The sequence below is a fragment of the Boleophthalmus pectinirostris genome, unplaced genomic scaffold, assembly GCF_026225935.1.
Source record: "Boleophthalmus pectinirostris isolate CB_2022bp ecotype Guang Dong unplaced genomic scaffold, ASM2622593v1 HiC_scaffold_18, whole genome shotgun sequence".
Classification (NCBI taxonomy): domain Eukaryota; kingdom Metazoa; phylum Chordata; class Actinopteri; order Gobiiformes; family Gobiidae; genus Boleophthalmus; species Boleophthalmus pectinirostris.
Window position 1 is genome coordinate 28,051,539 of NW_026571133.1, and position 18,060 is coordinate 28,069,598.

General features: G+C 41.0%; 1 protein-coding gene across 2 annotated transcripts in view; it reads left to right on the forward strand.

The window, feature by feature from the left end:
* The window catches only part of LOC110160621 (astrotactin-2), a 213,133-nt gene that overhangs the window by 127,068 nt on the left and 68,005 nt on the right, over nucleotides 1-18,060 (forward strand). For both annotated transcript variants that reach the window (XM_055153913.1, XM_055153914.1), the window contains 2 exons: nucleotides 11,243-11,409; nucleotides 17,375-17,563. In XM_055153913.1, coding sequence (XP_055009888.1) covers nucleotides 11,243-11,409; nucleotides 17,375-17,563 — 356 coding nt within the window. The remainder of the gene's footprint in view (nucleotides 1-11,242; nucleotides 11,410-17,374; nucleotides 17,564-18,060) is intronic.

Here is an 18,060-nt window from a genome sequence, read left to right on the forward strand (position 1 = left end):
GAGGCTTGTGTCAAATAAGGCATTTATATAAGAAGGCAATTATATAAATATATATGTATATATGTACAAGTAAAAAAAAAAGTAAAAAAAGTATATATATATATATATATATATATATATATATATATATATATATATATATATATATATATATAAAGGAATATCGAATTACAAATATATATGCTATATACAAGAGTTCTCTGTGTACTGCTACAATTATCATTACTAGTATTGTTATTTAAAATCAATATCACAACAACAGCTCTCTTTTCAAACTCTTGCCAGTATTAATAACATAACAATATCAAATATTGGATGAGAGTATTTCTGTGTAAATCTTATTATAAACAAAAGAAAATATTACTCTATTCTGCTTCTCCTTGCTCTAAACTCTCACTATTCACTGGTATGTTTGGTCTCCTCTAAATGTTTCCCATAGTAATACAGGCATACTTTGTCAATACTTTGTCATTATTAACATGCCTTTAGGACACAATAAATGCTTTTTTTTTCATCTGGCTCCCAAACAAGTGCTCTTCTTTATTCAATCTGTATAATTTATGACAAACCAACCTGGAGATTGGAGGTGCAGCAGGTCACCATCTCAGAGGTGTAATACTGCCGTCAGAGAGCAAGACCGAGGAGACATTTACACATCTCCGAGCGGAATACTTATGAGTTCTAGAGGTGAATGTAAAACGGTTTCAAATATGAATGAGACTGGGCGCTAATAACCCTTTGGATTGTTTGTCCAGCCTGCACAGCACACAGCCCCGGGATATGTTTTTATTAACATTTACACACAGCCAGAATACAGACAGTCTGTATTATCCCTGCCAACATGGGCTGAAATTAAAAGTGGTTCCTCTAAGGAGAAGGAAAAGCTCTGAATATGTATAGTCTTCAAGGTTCTTCTCAAGATTGTAATTAAAGTTCTGAAGAAAGAAGTGTGTTAATTCAAGTGTATACAAAATTATAAACATTAGATGTACTCTTACAAACAAAATGGATTATGTGTCTTGCTCAGGGACATGACAACAGTGTGGACATAGTTAAATGCTCATTCAGGAGTTCAGCTCATTCAACAAAGGAGATGCACTGAGGCAGATTTGTCAGTGCAAAATATCTGCCATTACCCCATATACGGTTATAGATCTAAAGATAAGTAAAAGTAACATGATTTATAAACACTCCAAACACTTCAGAATGTCAGTAGATTGAAGCAACATGTCTGAAATCTGAAGTAATTCTTTTGAGGAGACCAACATGTGCTTCTCAAGGTTGTTTGGTTTCCTTCAGAGCAATTAAGCTACAGTAGACCATGAATTGTGCTCTTTAACGGAATAATACTGTTTTTATTCTGGAATTGTTTCAAATGGCATGTCTCAGTGTGGGGCTGATTAATACAAAGGAGTGGAGAGGCCATCTGGTTGTTCAGTGATCGCAGTTCTGTACAGTTTTTTCACTGTGAGTTTGTGTAATTGTATCAGTCTATGGCACAGAGAGGAAGATGTTTCAAGCCCATTGTCATTGCTTCACTGTCTACTGCTTTTAAGATGACTGACATGAATTTCTAATATACTCAATTAGACTCTGGGGAAATGGCTTTTTACAGTGATGAGGATGGTGTTTTGAATGAAGAGGGCGGAGTTAGAAGTAGGCATGCTTTTTTGGTAAATGGTAAAACGGTACATTTTTATAGAGTGCTTTTTTTCAACTTTAAAGCACTTAAAGTGCTTTACAGGTAGGATTCAGTTTTAAAAGACAGTTTTAGAGATTTACAATTTAGGGTTTTTGTATGAATTCTTCATAGCAGCAACTTCACAGCAACAGTTTTCTTCTGATGGTTCTACACAAATGCACTTCACCAAACAGTAATTGATCATTGTAGAATGTGCAGACTTTCTGGTGTGCTTTATGGTGCGCTTTATCCACACTGCATTTAGGTATGATTGAATACTGATTTAGGCACAATTTAGCCCTGAATTATGACCATACCAACTTTAGATTACCCGAGCTTGTCTGATCTCAGAAGCTAAGTGCAGTGAAGCCTGGTTAGTACTAGGATGGAAGATTGTGGGGAAAACCTGGTGCCATAGTTGAGTGGTAGTGACACTGGTTAGAATCCTGCTCCACCAACTCCAAAGTTCTTGATTCAAAACTCAACTGAACAAGTCTTTGAGCCCCTGGGCAAGACACCTTCATCCACCTTGCCTCTAATCTCCTATGGCAGTGTGTGAGTGTGAGTAAGTTTGTGAGAGCAAATGCAGAGCGACAGATGGTAACTAGCCTGTGACTACAATCCGGTGTGTTTACAGCATGTATCTCATGTATGTTCATTAACCATCTTGTCTTGTCCTTTTAGTTTAAGTTTTAATACATTATTTCTATTATTATAGACTGATTTAAATTGAATTGAATTTGAATGAATTTGACATTAGTACTTATTAGTTATATGTAGTTATGTCTATGTAGTATAGTTATATGTATCTGGACAAATTGTATTTATATCAGTGCCACCTAAAATTGCCATGTATTTTTATTGTTTATGGATTTTCAAATCTAGAAATAGAACCGACCAAAACTGTAGAGAGCAGTTTTACTATATATAAAGTGTACAGTAGCTGAGTTAGAACAGAACATATTTTCTTCATTTAGAATATTGTGTTCCCAGAGGGAGCATCCACATTGACCTACTGGGGTATATGTAATGTCCAAAGTCCTGCTGAACCCATGGTCAATGTACCATGTCATGCACAGTGTGTGAGAGAAGATGGGAGCTCTCTTGAGGCTGTTTGCACAAATTCAGTATTCAATGAATGTAGCTTTTCCTTCTCTTCTTCTTTTTTTGAAGTTTGAAGGAAAGTGTTGTATATAATTTTCTTATGGCTCATTGTTGTACCCAACATCAGGATTTGTCTCTCTAATGAAAGTTTGGGGAAGAGCAGCAGATGGCAGAATATTACCGGCGTATCTTTCATCAGTTGTGTCCCTGTTGGGATGTTGCAAGTAAAGTTGTTTGGATACATTCTTGGCAACACACTATTTTGACTTCATCATTTAAATGTTGTACTTCAAGACGAAGAAAGATGTGTTTACTTGTGCAAAATACTGCATGTCAAGGGCTATCAGTATCCTAAAAGTGAGCATATGCTGATACATAAATATATATCATGATTCAGGTGCCACTATAACCTAATAGTATTGCAATAGAATCTGAATAATTAAGCCATTTATAGCAGCCAAAAGCCATTAGAGAGTAAAGAGTAAAGGTAAAAATCACTACAATACATATTTATTGTAACAAGTAATAGTGTGTATAATTTATCTAGAATTGTGTAGCCTTTGCCTTATAGTTGATTAAAATATTTGACACTCTCCAAAAGCCAAGTTTAAAAGATGAGCTGTCAGCATGCAGTCAGCTTTCTGCTTGGCTGACTTTAGTTTGAATAAAGACTCAACAGGGATGCACAGAATAACAAACAAAGGTTTTCACTTCATCTTCACCTCCTCCAGCTCAGTCTCCTCTCAGTCCCCACAGCTCTGCACTCCTAAACTCTCTTAGCTCATTACCAGTGAAGCTCTGCTGCAAATGCATTCTAATAACCCCCTCATCTATTTATTTTGACATCATTGCTTAAACATAGTTCCAAGTGTGTCATTTAGTGGAGCACAGACCAAACTCCTCTCATAGAGAAATTAAAACCATTTGCAATGATTAATTGTCTAATTAGTGTGGGTGTTATATCCCTCCAATCTGAGAAAAGTGGTAGTGTTTTACTCAGGGTGTAATATGAAACTACAGGCCAAAGTTGGATAGATAAATCATTTTGATAAATAGGGTTTATTAGCCCTTAAAGGGACATTTTTGTACCATCTGCTTAAGTTAAGCTGCAATCATTAAAAAATAAGGAAGGAGTTTTTACTACTATAAGTGTTTGGTTTATCATTTTCAAGCACATTTAAGATATTTTTCATGGAAGAGATAAATCTTTATTTTGTATTGAATTCTGAAAATGGTAGATTACATACATGGAGAAAGCTTCCAACAACATAACCATTGTTCATCTCCCCAAACATGCACCTCTATATCTTGAATCTTCACAAGCCCAGGAAAGATGATAATGGAAAGAAATGTGAGCCTTAAACTAAATCTTTTTATTCTCCGTAATGACCCTGAAAGACCTATTCTGTTTGTTTTTCCTTTCCTTTTTACCTTTTTATTGCAAAAAACACAAATCACTTCACTTCACTTCATCCTCAAATGTGCTTTGAGGATGAAGGAGTGGATGTCTCTTATTTTTACAATAATAATCAAGTAAGAATTCAATCAAGACAGAAGAGGACCCAGTTCCTGCAACCACATGTTGTATAGAAATCTTATTTATTTAATTTTTATTTTGGAATTGGTTAGAATGGGACTTTTATAAGCATAGAAAGGCTGCAATTACACGATCCAATTTGGATTTCTCTTTACACATATGTTTTTAATGTTGTCTCTTAATCTTCTTTCCAACATACACCCTTTTGTGCATGTCCTCACACCATCGTAGTGTAAGCATGGTTTTTGAGTTTGTCATTGACTAACCACAAAGGAGAGAAAAGAAATTCAATTATCTGTCTAGGGAGCGATTTTCTCAGCCAAAACACAAAGTGGCTAGCAGACCAAGCTAATGGCTAACTTCTAGTCATTCCATTGGAGCAGAGCATTCATGACAATGGTGAATTACAGACAGCTATTCCCACAGCCCGCTCCCTCAGTGTGATGAATGGCTCCAATCTCTCTCTACTGCGCGATTTAGCATTACATTCACGAGATCCAGTAAACGGCTCTGAGATCTGAGCTCCTCTCTGAAGATGGAAGAACACACGGGACGCTTTGGTGAAGGCTCAGATCGGAACACACACCCCACTGGAATATATTACGCACTCATCCTCTCCCAGTCTTTGGCAATGCCCCATGTGGGACACTGAAACTGTGTGGTTAAAAGCTATTCTTTGTTCAGTTAAAAGAAGGTGCCCAATTCAAACACATGGGAGTGTTTTAGTGCAGGGTTTAATCTGGTAAAAAAGACTTAACGTTAACGAAGACATACATTTATTACATTTACAGTTATATTTTAATGTAAAGCACTTCAGTGACCTTGGGTATTGTAAATTACTCTATAAATAAAGTTTGATTGATTGATATTATTGATCATTTTCAGGTATTTAGTATTGTTCTACAACATATATAGATCATCATACACTATCAATACAATGAAAAAATCAAATGTTAGTACTAATAGGTAGTCAATGCATCTTAATATAGTCTTTAATAACAGGGCATTAATCAATATTGTTTACATTGTCATGTATTGTACACAACAGCAGTTCAATATTGAAGAAAAATCTTCAGTACTATGCACAAATACTTGTATTTAAGTAAGCCGTGGGAACCAGAACTAATGGAGTCAACCCGAACTGATATTTGACAAGTGTGGGTGTCTTCTAATGAGAATTTTTATAAGTTTGATAGCATGGTATCTTCCTTACCTGAAGTCTCTGCTGTTTGCTGAGGGGTGTTTTTTGTTTTGTTTTTCATGATCTAATTACACACTTGATATATTTTATGTAGCCAAAATAACAAATTTTTGCTGAGTTTAGTTGAGATAAACCCCTTAACATCAAATTACCGTGTCCATCAACCCACCCAAATGTGTTCTTTTTCTATTGTTGTATTTATTTTTTTATCCTGTTGAAATCAAAACCCTTGTGGTAAGCTATAGTTCACAGTTTATCAGAAGATCTGTGTTGATATATTTTTACCTGACAACAGTTCTCTGTACTAGTGCTTAACTGATGGATTGGAGACATGAATGCCTGCCGGTCCTTATAAAACTGAAGGACACCACAAGAATTTCTTTTAGGATTTCAAAGACAGGTGGCAAAACATTTAGAAAAATGAAGAATGAATTTAATTGGATGGTGCTTTTAGAGTTTGTTCTGTATAAGAGACTTTGAAATGGAAGAACTGTCACACAGTATCAGCACAAAATCAGAAATATTACACATTTCTGAGGAATGTACTTTGGCCTATATTGCCTGTGTCAGTTATATAGTCTGATTCCTTGACCACAAAGAACAATTTAACATTTATAGTAATATACACAGAAGTGGCCACTATGAATTCATCCATGTTATTGTGAAGTCAGTGGATTCTGTTAGAAATCTTAATGGTGTACTATGTAACTTTTCTAGAGAACAGTTTGCTGCCTGATTGTCTCCATGGAAATGTTCAATCTTTATGGAGACACGCAGATAACACTACCAGGTCAAGTTACAGGTAAAGGCAACCTTTCCCACATTTTTTGAGGAATATTAGAGAGATTAAAACATGTTTGCATGTAGAGCACAGGTTAAATACATATAAGAGAGATATTACTATGCCACAGTAAAAGCAAAAACATCTCCAAGAGAAAGTGGTGGACAGCACACCAGAGAAGGTACATGCCCCTTTGTAGCAAACAGCAAGTGAATAATGTTCCAGTTAGTGATGCATCGGTACGATACTGGTATTGAAAAATTAGTTGGATCAGTTCAGCTGATAATGCAATATTACATGCTGATTTTGGTCTAGAATGTCTCACAATGTTCTAACTTTTTTTTTTATACGAAGTGGCTCTGTAGTTATTTGAAAGATAAATTACAGGTACACAACACAAACAGATCTCTCGGATAATAAGTTAACTGTGTTTTAGGACATTTTTAAGGAAATTTTTATTGACTGATAGTTAAAAGTGCACATTGCAACTTTTTCTGTGGAGGGTCCATCACCTTAGCCTGATTCATCAGCCAGTTTCACTTCGTGGAAACCGTCTGACCTCACAGCATTAGGATTTGTTTGCTTGACGGTAGGCGGGTACTTTGTTTATTTGACCAATCTTTATTTAAGCAATCACTGCTATTTGGTCATGACATATGTAATGCGCCAAATCCCGTAGGAAGAAGGGCAATAATGTCTTTCCCCTTGATAAAATTCACTGAACATTCTCTTTGTTCGGGCTTTAATCTTTAAGTCCAACACAGAATGTATGGCTTTGTCTACACTCTACATCCATCTCGACCGCTTTGTTTACTGTTGTGCTGTACCACAAAAGGGACCCAGACAGGTGCTTCACAGCTCTTCACTGATGCGTGGTCTACAACTCCCAAGGTTCTTGCAAATCGTCTAAGTGTATTCCAATTCCTGACCTAGTCGCAGGAGAGAAATGAAATTGAGCAGAGGCACTAGGTGGCGCCAGCCTGGCTACCATCACCTGCTTTTCTCCATGGAGATGTTATTGCTTTACTGGAATGTTCCGTGGTATGACATTAAACACATCTATCTAGTATTTATACATTACAGGTGTTTCTATTGTTCAAAAATACAATAATTCTCCACAACCAAACCAAATCTCTGACTTGTAATGTAGCCACAGTTGTCTCCCTTGAGATAGATAGGATTATTCTCTAGTGTGGAACATTCTACACAAAGCAATAATATCTCCAGGAAGACAGAGTTTTTATCAGCATCAGAAATGAAAAAGATGGATTGGTGCATTCCTGGTGTCAGTGAATTGATTTACATGCGCTAATCTAACTGGTTACACCTTCTCCCAGAAATAATTACTAAAGGATGCAGATATTATAACATTAAGACTTTTTTGTATACTCTGACCTCATTGTCCAGTGCCCTTCTCAAAATCATTCATTTAATCAGGCACGGTGAAGTCACCTCTGCCTGTCAGTAATTAGGAGAACTTATTATTTACAGATTTATTTCCACTTTTTGGTAACTTTTGTACTTGTGGAAAAAATGTAGCTCAATAAAACTGTGTATTGTCTAAAGCAAATAGTCACCACCAGAGTGCAGATAAGATTGTGCAAAATTGGTATTGGAAAAAAAAATAAATGACTCCCACAGCGGCTGCAGTCTCTCTTGCTGCGCAGTTGTTTAGTAAGATACATGCTGACATAATAACTATTGGGGAACCAGAAGATTAATGTAGATTTGTTGGATAAGTTGGATAAGTTTAACTGATTTTAGAGGAAAATTGTTGTTTACTTCTTGGGCTATACAATATTTACTGAGCTGGTAGGTAGCATAAAATAGATTTTGTATTAGTGTCTGTGACAGTAATTGAAATAAAATAAAATGCAATTCTGATACTATAACAGTTCTGCAGTATAAAATCTGATATATCTCTATTATATGTTAGAATCCATGTATGTATGCACTGGTTTCTCATCACTGGTGCCCTCTCTGACAAATTCACCCAGCACATATGATGGAGCAAATTAAACAGCTATTATTGACACATTAATATACAGAGACGATGCCAGTGTTTGTGCTAGACTTAGTGTGAATTCATCTGCTCTCACGGGGCTCCCAACCTTAGTGTGAAAAAAATGTGCTAATTCCTAAATGTTTGGCACTCGCTATAATTTATGTATTTGAGTATTTTATAAGGCTTTGTTGACCTCTATTGAACATTTGAGACCTATAAAGCATCTGAAACTTGTGAGTGAAACTAAAACTTTGTGCACTATGTGTTTGCATTAAGGCAAGGCAAGGCAAGGCAAGTTTATTTGTATAGCACAATTCGTACACAAAGTAATTCAAAGTGCTTTACAGAATAAGAAATACATTAAAATCATAATAAAAACAAATCAAAACATAAATAATCATGAAGATTAAAATTAAAAAAAGAGAGACATAAATTGGAGAGAAGAGTGCGGAATGAAAACCTTTCAGTCATATGCACAGTTAAACAGAAATGTTTTGAGCCTGGATTTAAACAGCATCACAGAAGAGTCTGTCTCACATGTTCAGGAAGACTGTTCCAGGTTTTAGCTGCATGAACCTGAAACGCTGACTCCCCTTGTTTAGTCCTGACTCTGGGCACCAGCAGGAGGCCGGTCCCTGAGGTCCTCAGAGTGCGAGATGGTTCATATGACACTAACATGTCACAGATGTACTTTGGTGCTCGGCCATGGAGAGACTTGTACACAAGCAGAGCTGCTTTAAAGTCTATTCTCTGAGGCACAGGAAGCCAGTGCAGAGACCTGAGCACAGGACTTATGTGCTCGTACTTCCTAGTTCGAGTAAGGACCCGAGCTGCAGCGTTCTGGATGTTCTGCAGCGTCTCACAGCTCGTTTGGAGAGACCAGTGAGCAGACCATTACAGTAGTCTAATCTACTGGAGACAAATGCATGGATAAGTTTCTCCAAGTCTGCTTTAGACAGTAAACCTTTGATTTTTGCTATGTTTTTTAGATGGTAAAAGGCTGCAGATGTTATTGATTTGATGTGGCTGTTAAAGTTCAAGTCTGAGTCCATTATTACCCCTAGATTTCTTGCCTGATTTGAAGGTTTTAGAGAGAGAGACTGGAGGTGACTGCTGACACTGTCCCTTTGTTTCTGTGGACCAAACACTATGACTTCAGTCTTGTCAGAGTTTAGCTGGAGAAAGTTGTTTTGCATCCACACACTGATCTGTTGGATGCAATGACCAAGTGAGTCCACTGGTCCATAGTCTCCTGCTGCCAGAGAGACGTAGATCTGAGTGTCGTCTGCATAATTGTGGTAGGACACATTACACAGTCAGTGGTGGAAAGTAACAAAGTAAAAAAGTAAAAGTGCTAGTACAATTTTAAGGTATCTGTGCTTTACATGAGCAGATTTTGCACTAGACTAGATACTTTGCGTTTACTTCATTTAAGAACATGTATCTCTACTTCACTGCATTATTAAATTAGACTGAAACATAACAAGTACTTTTCCCTGAGGGGTTATGGTAACATACTGACTGAAGGTTTTGAGTTAAAGTCCTGTCTTGAGGAAACAGAAATCTGTGTGAAATGTGTTTACGTTTTATTCTTAAAGTACAATTCAGTACAGGTACCCCAATGCTTTACATAAGTAGAATGAATTAATATGATACCTTTACATGAGTATTTTTTGCTCCTATATCTGTACTTTTACTTAAGTAGGAAAATTGAGTAATCCCTCACTTTAACAATGTAACCCTCCAGTTGAGACAAAAAGCTGTCCCTCATGTGTTTTTTGCTAAAATCTGGAGATTTCTGAAAGTTTCATAATTAACACAAGGTCATTATTTGTGTCAAGAACAATTATGTTTTTAATAATTGTGTTTGGTAGCTCTTGTCCTCATTATATAAATGCTTAATTAGTTTTTCTATGGAAGAGGAATCTCACTTAATTAATGAAATAAGCAGAATAAATGAATGAAGAAAATTGAGTTGTTTTGGTTTTGGACAAAATGTGACTTGGTGTGAAAGCTTTGCAAAATATGAAAATCTCATTCTTTAACTATATCATTATCAGTTTTGCTGAAGAATAGCAGTGTTCATATTAATAAATGTAATCTTTGTAACAGAAAATTCCAAAAGTACACCCTTAAATGTAAGTAATGCCAAGCAGCACCAAGAACTGAAACTGGACCAAACTTAAATTTAAAAAGATCTTTGCCAGGGGTAATTGTAAAATGAAGGTTAAACCGGTGAGAAACTTAAAACTCAAAATAAAGAATTCTCAACCACGCAGGGTGAAGCTTATTTAATGTATTTATCTATTAAGAATATTACACAATGCAGTTACAGCATAATGTAGAGATCTCTGTACTAGTCTGTAGCTTGGCAGCTCATTCCCATCTGTAGTCCTTGTAGTCCATGCCTAATATACACAGTCCAGATAATACATATGTCTCATCCATTATCCCTTTACAACTTTTCAGATAACCTCTGTATTCATATACAGCATAAAATAAGCAATTCATTTAGCATGGCCTGATTCATTAAACATTTACATTTGATTTAAACACACATGCAGTCAAAAGAATACCTAAGTATTAAGATCTCTAGCAAAAATTAAAACTGGATGAAGAACTCAACTAATAAGGTTTGAAACAGATATTAGAAAATACCAAATAAACTCATAGCCATCAACATTAGAGAAACCTCAGACCCCACTGGCACATGCACCACAGTTTGTGAAGCACTATCGTGGGGTTTGACAATGGATTTTAATTGTCATGTTTCATTCTCTCTCCTGCAACATCCCCTTTTCCAGTGGGCCTATCTTCTGTCTCATCTTTGCTTTATTGCTATCTGTCTCGCTCCTAAGTGCTGCCTGATCCTGATTAAAATGTGCTGGCTGACCTCTGCTCCTGATCTATTTCCTCTCTCCTTTTCCTCACAGTGTCCTGAGGGGCTGAGGCCGATGAAGGATGGGTCCGGTTGCTATGACTACTCCCGGGGCATCGACTGCACTGATGGCTTCAATGGCGGCTGCGAACAGCTGTGTCTCCAGCAGCTCGTGCCCCTGGAGGTTGACCCCAGTTCCAGCAACGTGCTCATGTTTTGTGGGTGAGAATAAGTCCCTAGCACAAGTGTGAAAAGGTGCTTCCGCTTTCTCACAATATGGAAATAAAAAGTGATGTTTCAATCTGGAGATAGCCAGAGCACAGGATACAACTTTAACAACCCATTTGTATGCAAATCTTAAGCCGACATGATTAAGGGGAGGACACGTGTACGCCTGCACCTTTGGAAACCAACGGAAGGCACTGTTAGGGCTATTCAAGTCTGTGTTTCAGTGCTAGCTTTTTCACAAGGAATTGTTGTGTTATTGTTGTGTTACATTTTTGTTTTAAAAGCAAGTGATGCAGAAAAAACCTTTTAATCTCAAATACATTCCATGAAAAATTATGTATATGTAACACAATATTAGCTTTGTAAATGTTCCTTTAGTACTGGGTGAGAAATGTACGCAATAGCATCTGTTAGAATTTGCTTATGATGCTGTCATTTTATACTACCTACTAAAGATGTCTTTTATAGAGTTCAGTAGTTCCAGTACTATTTCACACTCCACACAGTTACTATAAAACAAACAATGTTTTATTTACTTCTCATGATATCCACTTTAACTCCAACTTTAAAATATATTAAAAAGTCCATCCATCCATCCATTTTCTTACGCTTATCTGGGGCCGGGTCACGGTCGCAGCAGTCTAAGCAGGGACTCCCAGACTTCCTTCACCCCAGACAAGTCCTCCAGCTCCTCCCCCCGGAGGAGGATGCGTTCCCAGGCCAGCTGAGAGACATAGTCCCTCCAGCATGTCCTGGGTCTTCCCCGGGGCCTCCTTCCGGTGGGACATCCCCGGAAGACCTCCCGAGGGAAGCGCCCAGGAGGCATATGGAACAGATGCCCGAGCCACCTCAGCTGGCTCCTCTCGACGTGGAGGAGCAGCGGCTCTACTCCGAGCTCCTCCCGTGTGACTGAGCTCCTCACCCTATCTCTAAGGGAGCGCCCAGCCACCCTGCGAAGGAAGCTCATTTCGAGCACTTGTATCTGCCATCTCGTCCTTTCGGTCATTACCCAGAGCTCATGACTATAGGTCAGGGTAGGAACGAAGACTGACCGGTAAATCGAGAGCTTTGCCTTTCAGCTCAGCTCTCTCTTTACCACAACGGTCCGATACAGCAACCACATTACTGCAGACGCTGCACCGATCCGCCTGTCAATCTCACGTTCCGTCCTTCCCTCACTCGTGAACAAGACCCCGAGATACTTGAACTCCTCCACTTGAGGCAATGACTCCCCACCCACCCGGAGAGGGCAAGCCACTTTTTTCCGGTCGAGAACCATGGCCTCGGACTTAGAAGAGCTGATCTTCATCCCAGCCACTTCGCACTCGGCTGCAAACTGCCCCAGTGCACATTGCAGATCCTGGCTTGATGGAGCCAACAGGACAACATCATCTGCGAACAACAGAGATGAAATCCTGTGGTCACCAAACTGGACCCCCTCCGGCCCCTGACTGCGCAAAGGGCCCCGGACCCCATACTCCCAGAGCACCCCCCACAGGACACCACGAGGGACACGGTCGAATGCCTTCTCCAGATCCACAAAGCACATGTGGACTGGTTGGGCAAACTCCCATGAACCCTCAAGCACCCAATGGAGAGTGTAGAGCTGGTCCAGTGTTCCACAGCCAGGACGAAAACCACACTGCTCCTCCTGGATCCGAGGTTCGACTATCGGCCGGATTCTCCTCTCCAGTACCCTGGCGTAGACGTTACCTTGGAGGCTGAGGAGTGTCATTCCCCTGTAGTTGGAACACACCCTCCGGTCCCCCTTCTTATACAGAGGGACCACCACCCTGGTTTGCCAGTCCAGAGGTACTGTCCCTGACCACCACGCGATGTTGAAGAGGTGTGTCAGCCAAGACAGCCCCGCAACATCCAGAGACTTAAGATACTCAGGACGGATCTCATCCATCTCCGGGGCCTTGCCACCAAGGAGCATGCTGGCCACTTCAGTGACTTCAGTCAGGGTGATGGACTAGTCCGCCTCCGAGTCCCCAGCCTCGGCTTCCTCCTCAGAAGACGTGACGATGGGATTAAAGAGATCCTCAAAGTATTCCTTCCACCACGGGACAACGTCCCCAGTCGAGGTCAACAGTTCTCCCCCCTCACTGTAAACAGTGTTGGTGAAGAACTGCTTCCCCCTCCTGAGGCGCTGGACAGTTTGCCAGAATCTCTTTGAGACCATCCAGTCATCCTCCTCCATGGCCTCCCCGAACTCCTCCCAGATCTGAGTTTTTGCCTCTGTGACGGCACGGGCTGCAGCACGCTTGGCCCGCCGGTACCCATCAGCTGCTTCAAGAGTCCCACAAGCCAACAAGACAAGACTCGATAGGACTCCTTCCTTAGCCTGACGGCATCCCTTGCTTCCGGTGTTCACCATCAGGTTCGGGGGAATACCGCCATCACAGGCACCACAGATATTACGACCACAGCTACGAGCGGCCGCATCGTTAATAGAGGCTGAGAACGAAGCCCACTCGGACTCCATGTCCCCAGCCTCCCCCGGAATCCGGGAGAAGCCCTCCCGAAGGTGCAAGTTGAAAGCCCCTCTGACAGAGGGCTCTGCCAGACATTCCCAGCAGACCCTCACTACACGCTTGGGCCTGCCAGGTCTTTCCGGCTTCCTCCTCCACCAGCGAACCCAAGTCACAACCAGGTGGTGATTAGTTGACAGCTCTGCCCCTCTCTTCATCCGAGTGTCCAAGACACGCAGCCGGAGGTCAGATGACATGACTACAAAGTCGATCACCGACCTCCGGACTAGGGTGTCCTGGTGCCACGTGCACTTATGGACACCCTTGTGCTCGAACATGGTGTTTGTTATGGACAAACTGTGACTAGCACAGAAGTCCAATAACAGAACACCACTCGGGTTCAGATCAGGGAGGCCGTTCCTCCCAATCACCCCTCTCCAAGTGTCACTGTCGTTGAAGTCTCTCAGTAGAACAACGGAGTCACCGGTCGGTGCACTGTCTAGTTCCCCTCCCAGGGACACCAAGAAAGCTGGGTACTCTGTAATGCTGTACGACCTGTGGGCCAATACCACAGTGAGAGACCTGCCCCCAACCCGAAGGCGCAGGGACGCGACCCTCTCGTTCACTGGGGTGAACTCCAACACACGGCGGCTAAGCTGTGGGGCAAAGAGCAGGTCCACACCAGCCCGCCGCCACTCCCCGCGGCCAACGCCAGAGAAATAGAGAGTCCAGCCCCTCTCAAGGAGTTGGGTTCCAGAGTCCAAACTGTGCGTGGAGGTGAGGCCAACTATATCTAATCGGTAAAGCTCAACCTCCCGCACAAGCTCAGGCTCCTTTTCCCCCCCAGCGAGGTGACATTCCATGTCCCCAGAGCTAGTCTACAGAGATGTGTGCAGAGTGTCCAGAGATCCGGTCGTCGAGGTCCTCCGCCTTCGACTGCCACCCAGATCTACTTCCACCGGCCCCATATGGCTCCTTCGGGCGCCCCGTGGGGGAAGGCCCGGCCACCAGGCGCTCGCCATCGAGCTCCCACCCCAGGCCTGGCTTCAGGGTGGGGCCCCGGTAACGCCATTCCGGGCAACGTAGCTGGCCTTTGCGTTGAACTCATCATATGGCGCTTCTGAACCTTTTTTCGTCTGGACCCCAGGACCTGTTTGCCTTGGGTGACCCTACCAGGGGCATGAAGCCCCCAACAACATAGATCCCGGGATCAGTCGGGCACTCAAACCCCTCCACCACAATAAGGTGATGGAACAAATATTAAAAAGTAGGTTCATCAAAATGATTTGCAGTATATTTACATTCAGTTTGTAGTATTTAAAACAAATTCACGTTAAAGCCAAATTCTTGCAATAGAGAATGTGAGATAATCTTTCTGCCTGTTTAGTCATGTCAAATGTGCAGTCAAAACTGTCAGAGGAAAGTGAATGTTTGAGAAACATGTGGACGGTTAAATTGCTTCTTTTATCTCTGTCACCAAAGACACTCTTTATTTGGTGACAGAGTCAAGGAGATTTGAATGAAATGCTGTCAGTTCTCAACACGGTAAATGTTCCTGTTAGACCGTAAATGAATGGAAATTTATAACATGAAATGCTTTTGGAAATCCAGGGATGTACAAAGTGACAGCAAATTGGTAGTCAAGTGTTTGCCATATTGGTCACCTTGACAGTGCACATGATTAAAGCGACCTAATGTGGTTCTAACAGAATTTCATGCCAGTGGTCATAACAACAGACCTATTTAAATTATCTGTAATATTAGTTATCATAAAGGCATCATAAAGAATTATATCAAAACATGCACAAAATTTGTTCAAAAATGAGCCTGTTTTGTTGTGTGTTTTTGGTTATTAATTTATTGGTGTTGTTTGGTTCAGAATGTGCTTAAAGTATGATTCATCACATCAACGAGTTCTGGGGCCTCTTTTATAAAGCTCTTATGCACAAATCCTTGTGTTGGCGCTCTTTACGCCAACTGCAGGATTTATGAAACTCCTACTAAGTGCCACGCTTTGCTTATCTCTGTGGAAGCTACGACCCTGCCATATGCTCTGCGTAGAGTCTGGAGACACGGGGAAAAAGCGACACTCATGGCAAGGAGCAGAAGTGAAGAGAGTTTGAGGAAGTGTTTCATCAGGAAATTTATCTGAAAATACACGTATATAAAGTAATTACATTCAGTTTTGTGCATTTAAGCAGAAATTAACCAAAATACAGAGAAGGGCTGTTTATTCCACTTATTATTCGTGACAATATTATACATTTGAAACTCGTGCGCGTGCACTTTCCCGGTGCAGCACAAGGTCTCCCGCAATCCATGACTATAGACTTCTATAGCTCTCAGTCTGTAGCTGTGACCCAACATAGAGGACGAAATAATGACCGGAACTGAGAGCACAGGAGCCAGACTTTGGTTTAATGAAGCACTGGGACTAAACTCCAACCATGAGCGCCAGAGTGGCCCGAGTCTGCGCACAACACGAAACCTACAGGCCAAACCTGACCCAAACTCAACCTGCGCACTCATAGAGGTAAGCAGAGTTTTGATGTTTTGTGTGGACTTTTATTGGCAGAATAACATCACCTGATATGTGTCTGATGTGTCACATGCCAGATCTGTGTTCTTCCTGCCGAAACGCTCGTTCCCTGGCTGCTGATGCACATATTCCTCCCTCGCACCTTTTGCTTTCCCGGGGAGGGATCTGAATCTCTCGCACGCGCTCATAGCGCCCTCCTTTGACCATTCAGACCACCGCGTGCATGTATCTACTAATGTATGTGCATAAACAGGACCAGTCCCCACACACACATCATAGGCATTCTTAAAAATATAGTGATAAAACTCTTGAAATAGCGAGAAAACAATTCAGGTTTATTGCAAAGATGTGCTGCTTAAATATTATGAAATATTATTAAATAAACAGATGAGTCGTTGTTGTCACTTTTAGTTTTGTACTTTATTTGTAAAACCTTTAAGCCTTTGACGTGACCATGTGGTGCTGCGTGGAGCGTCCCATCCTTCTTTGTCTCGCGTGTCTCGGTCAAACCCACTTTAGGGAAATCTCATTCACGAGTCAGTTTGCATGGTCCTTTTATGGTGAAGTGGAGGTGTGGAGAGGGCGTGACTTCATGTGCACAGATTCTAGCTGCAGTTGCAATCTATAAAGCACAGATTGCGTGGCTCAGCGTGTGCGGAGGGTTTTCTAAATTTGGAGTTTGCGTGGCGCACACCTCTGGTGGCCACTAGGAGTACGCATTATCTTAGGACAACTTCTATGTAGTTCTTTATAAATGAGGCCCCTGGACAGTATTTTCAGATTCTTTGTCTGAATTTTGAGTACTCATGGTCAGACTATGCCTTGTAGAGTCTCCTTGGCAGCATGTCCGTTTGTCCACATTTTCTCCCTTTAACCTTAAGCATTAAGAGCTTTGCCGGCCGAAGCTGCGTGTACATTAGATTGAGTGTCTGTGTGTGTCTCTCAGGTGCGTGCAGGAATACAAATTGTCAGCGGATGGGCGCTCGTGTGTGCTGCAGTCAGACAACTGTGAAGGAGCCAAGTGCCCACGGCAGGATGTCCACTTCAATGACACCCTGTTCGGAGAGATGCTGCATGGGTACAACAACAAAACGCAACAAGTCAACCTGGGACAGATCTTCCAGATGACCTTCCGGTAACTAACACGCACTCCCACTCCCCTCCATGGGAACAAAGTTTGAATGAAGGGTGAGGGGATTTTTGACAACTTTTCTTGTGACAAAACATTTGACATTGGGTGGAAAGAAGAGATGGGAATGCAAACTTACTTTTATTCAGAATAGAAGATGCATGTAAAACAATGCTTTTGAAAACGTAAGATATACAGTAGTTTCACACTTGATGAAAGTCACACATCTCACATGTGTTAAAACAGAGCAACAGCGGGCTTGAAATAGTCAAGGTGTAAAAATGTTGAGAAAGACGCATTTTAACATTCCTTAGTATAAAATAAGCATTGTAGAAAAGAGGAGGCCATGATACAATACAGAAAATTACACAGAAACATTTCCCCTCTCCTTTATTGTTATATTACACAAAACATATATGTACCGGTAAAAATCTCAACATCTGGTCGGCCCATTTCACTCACTACCCCCAAAAGGGGTAACATTTGTTATCACTTAATTATCA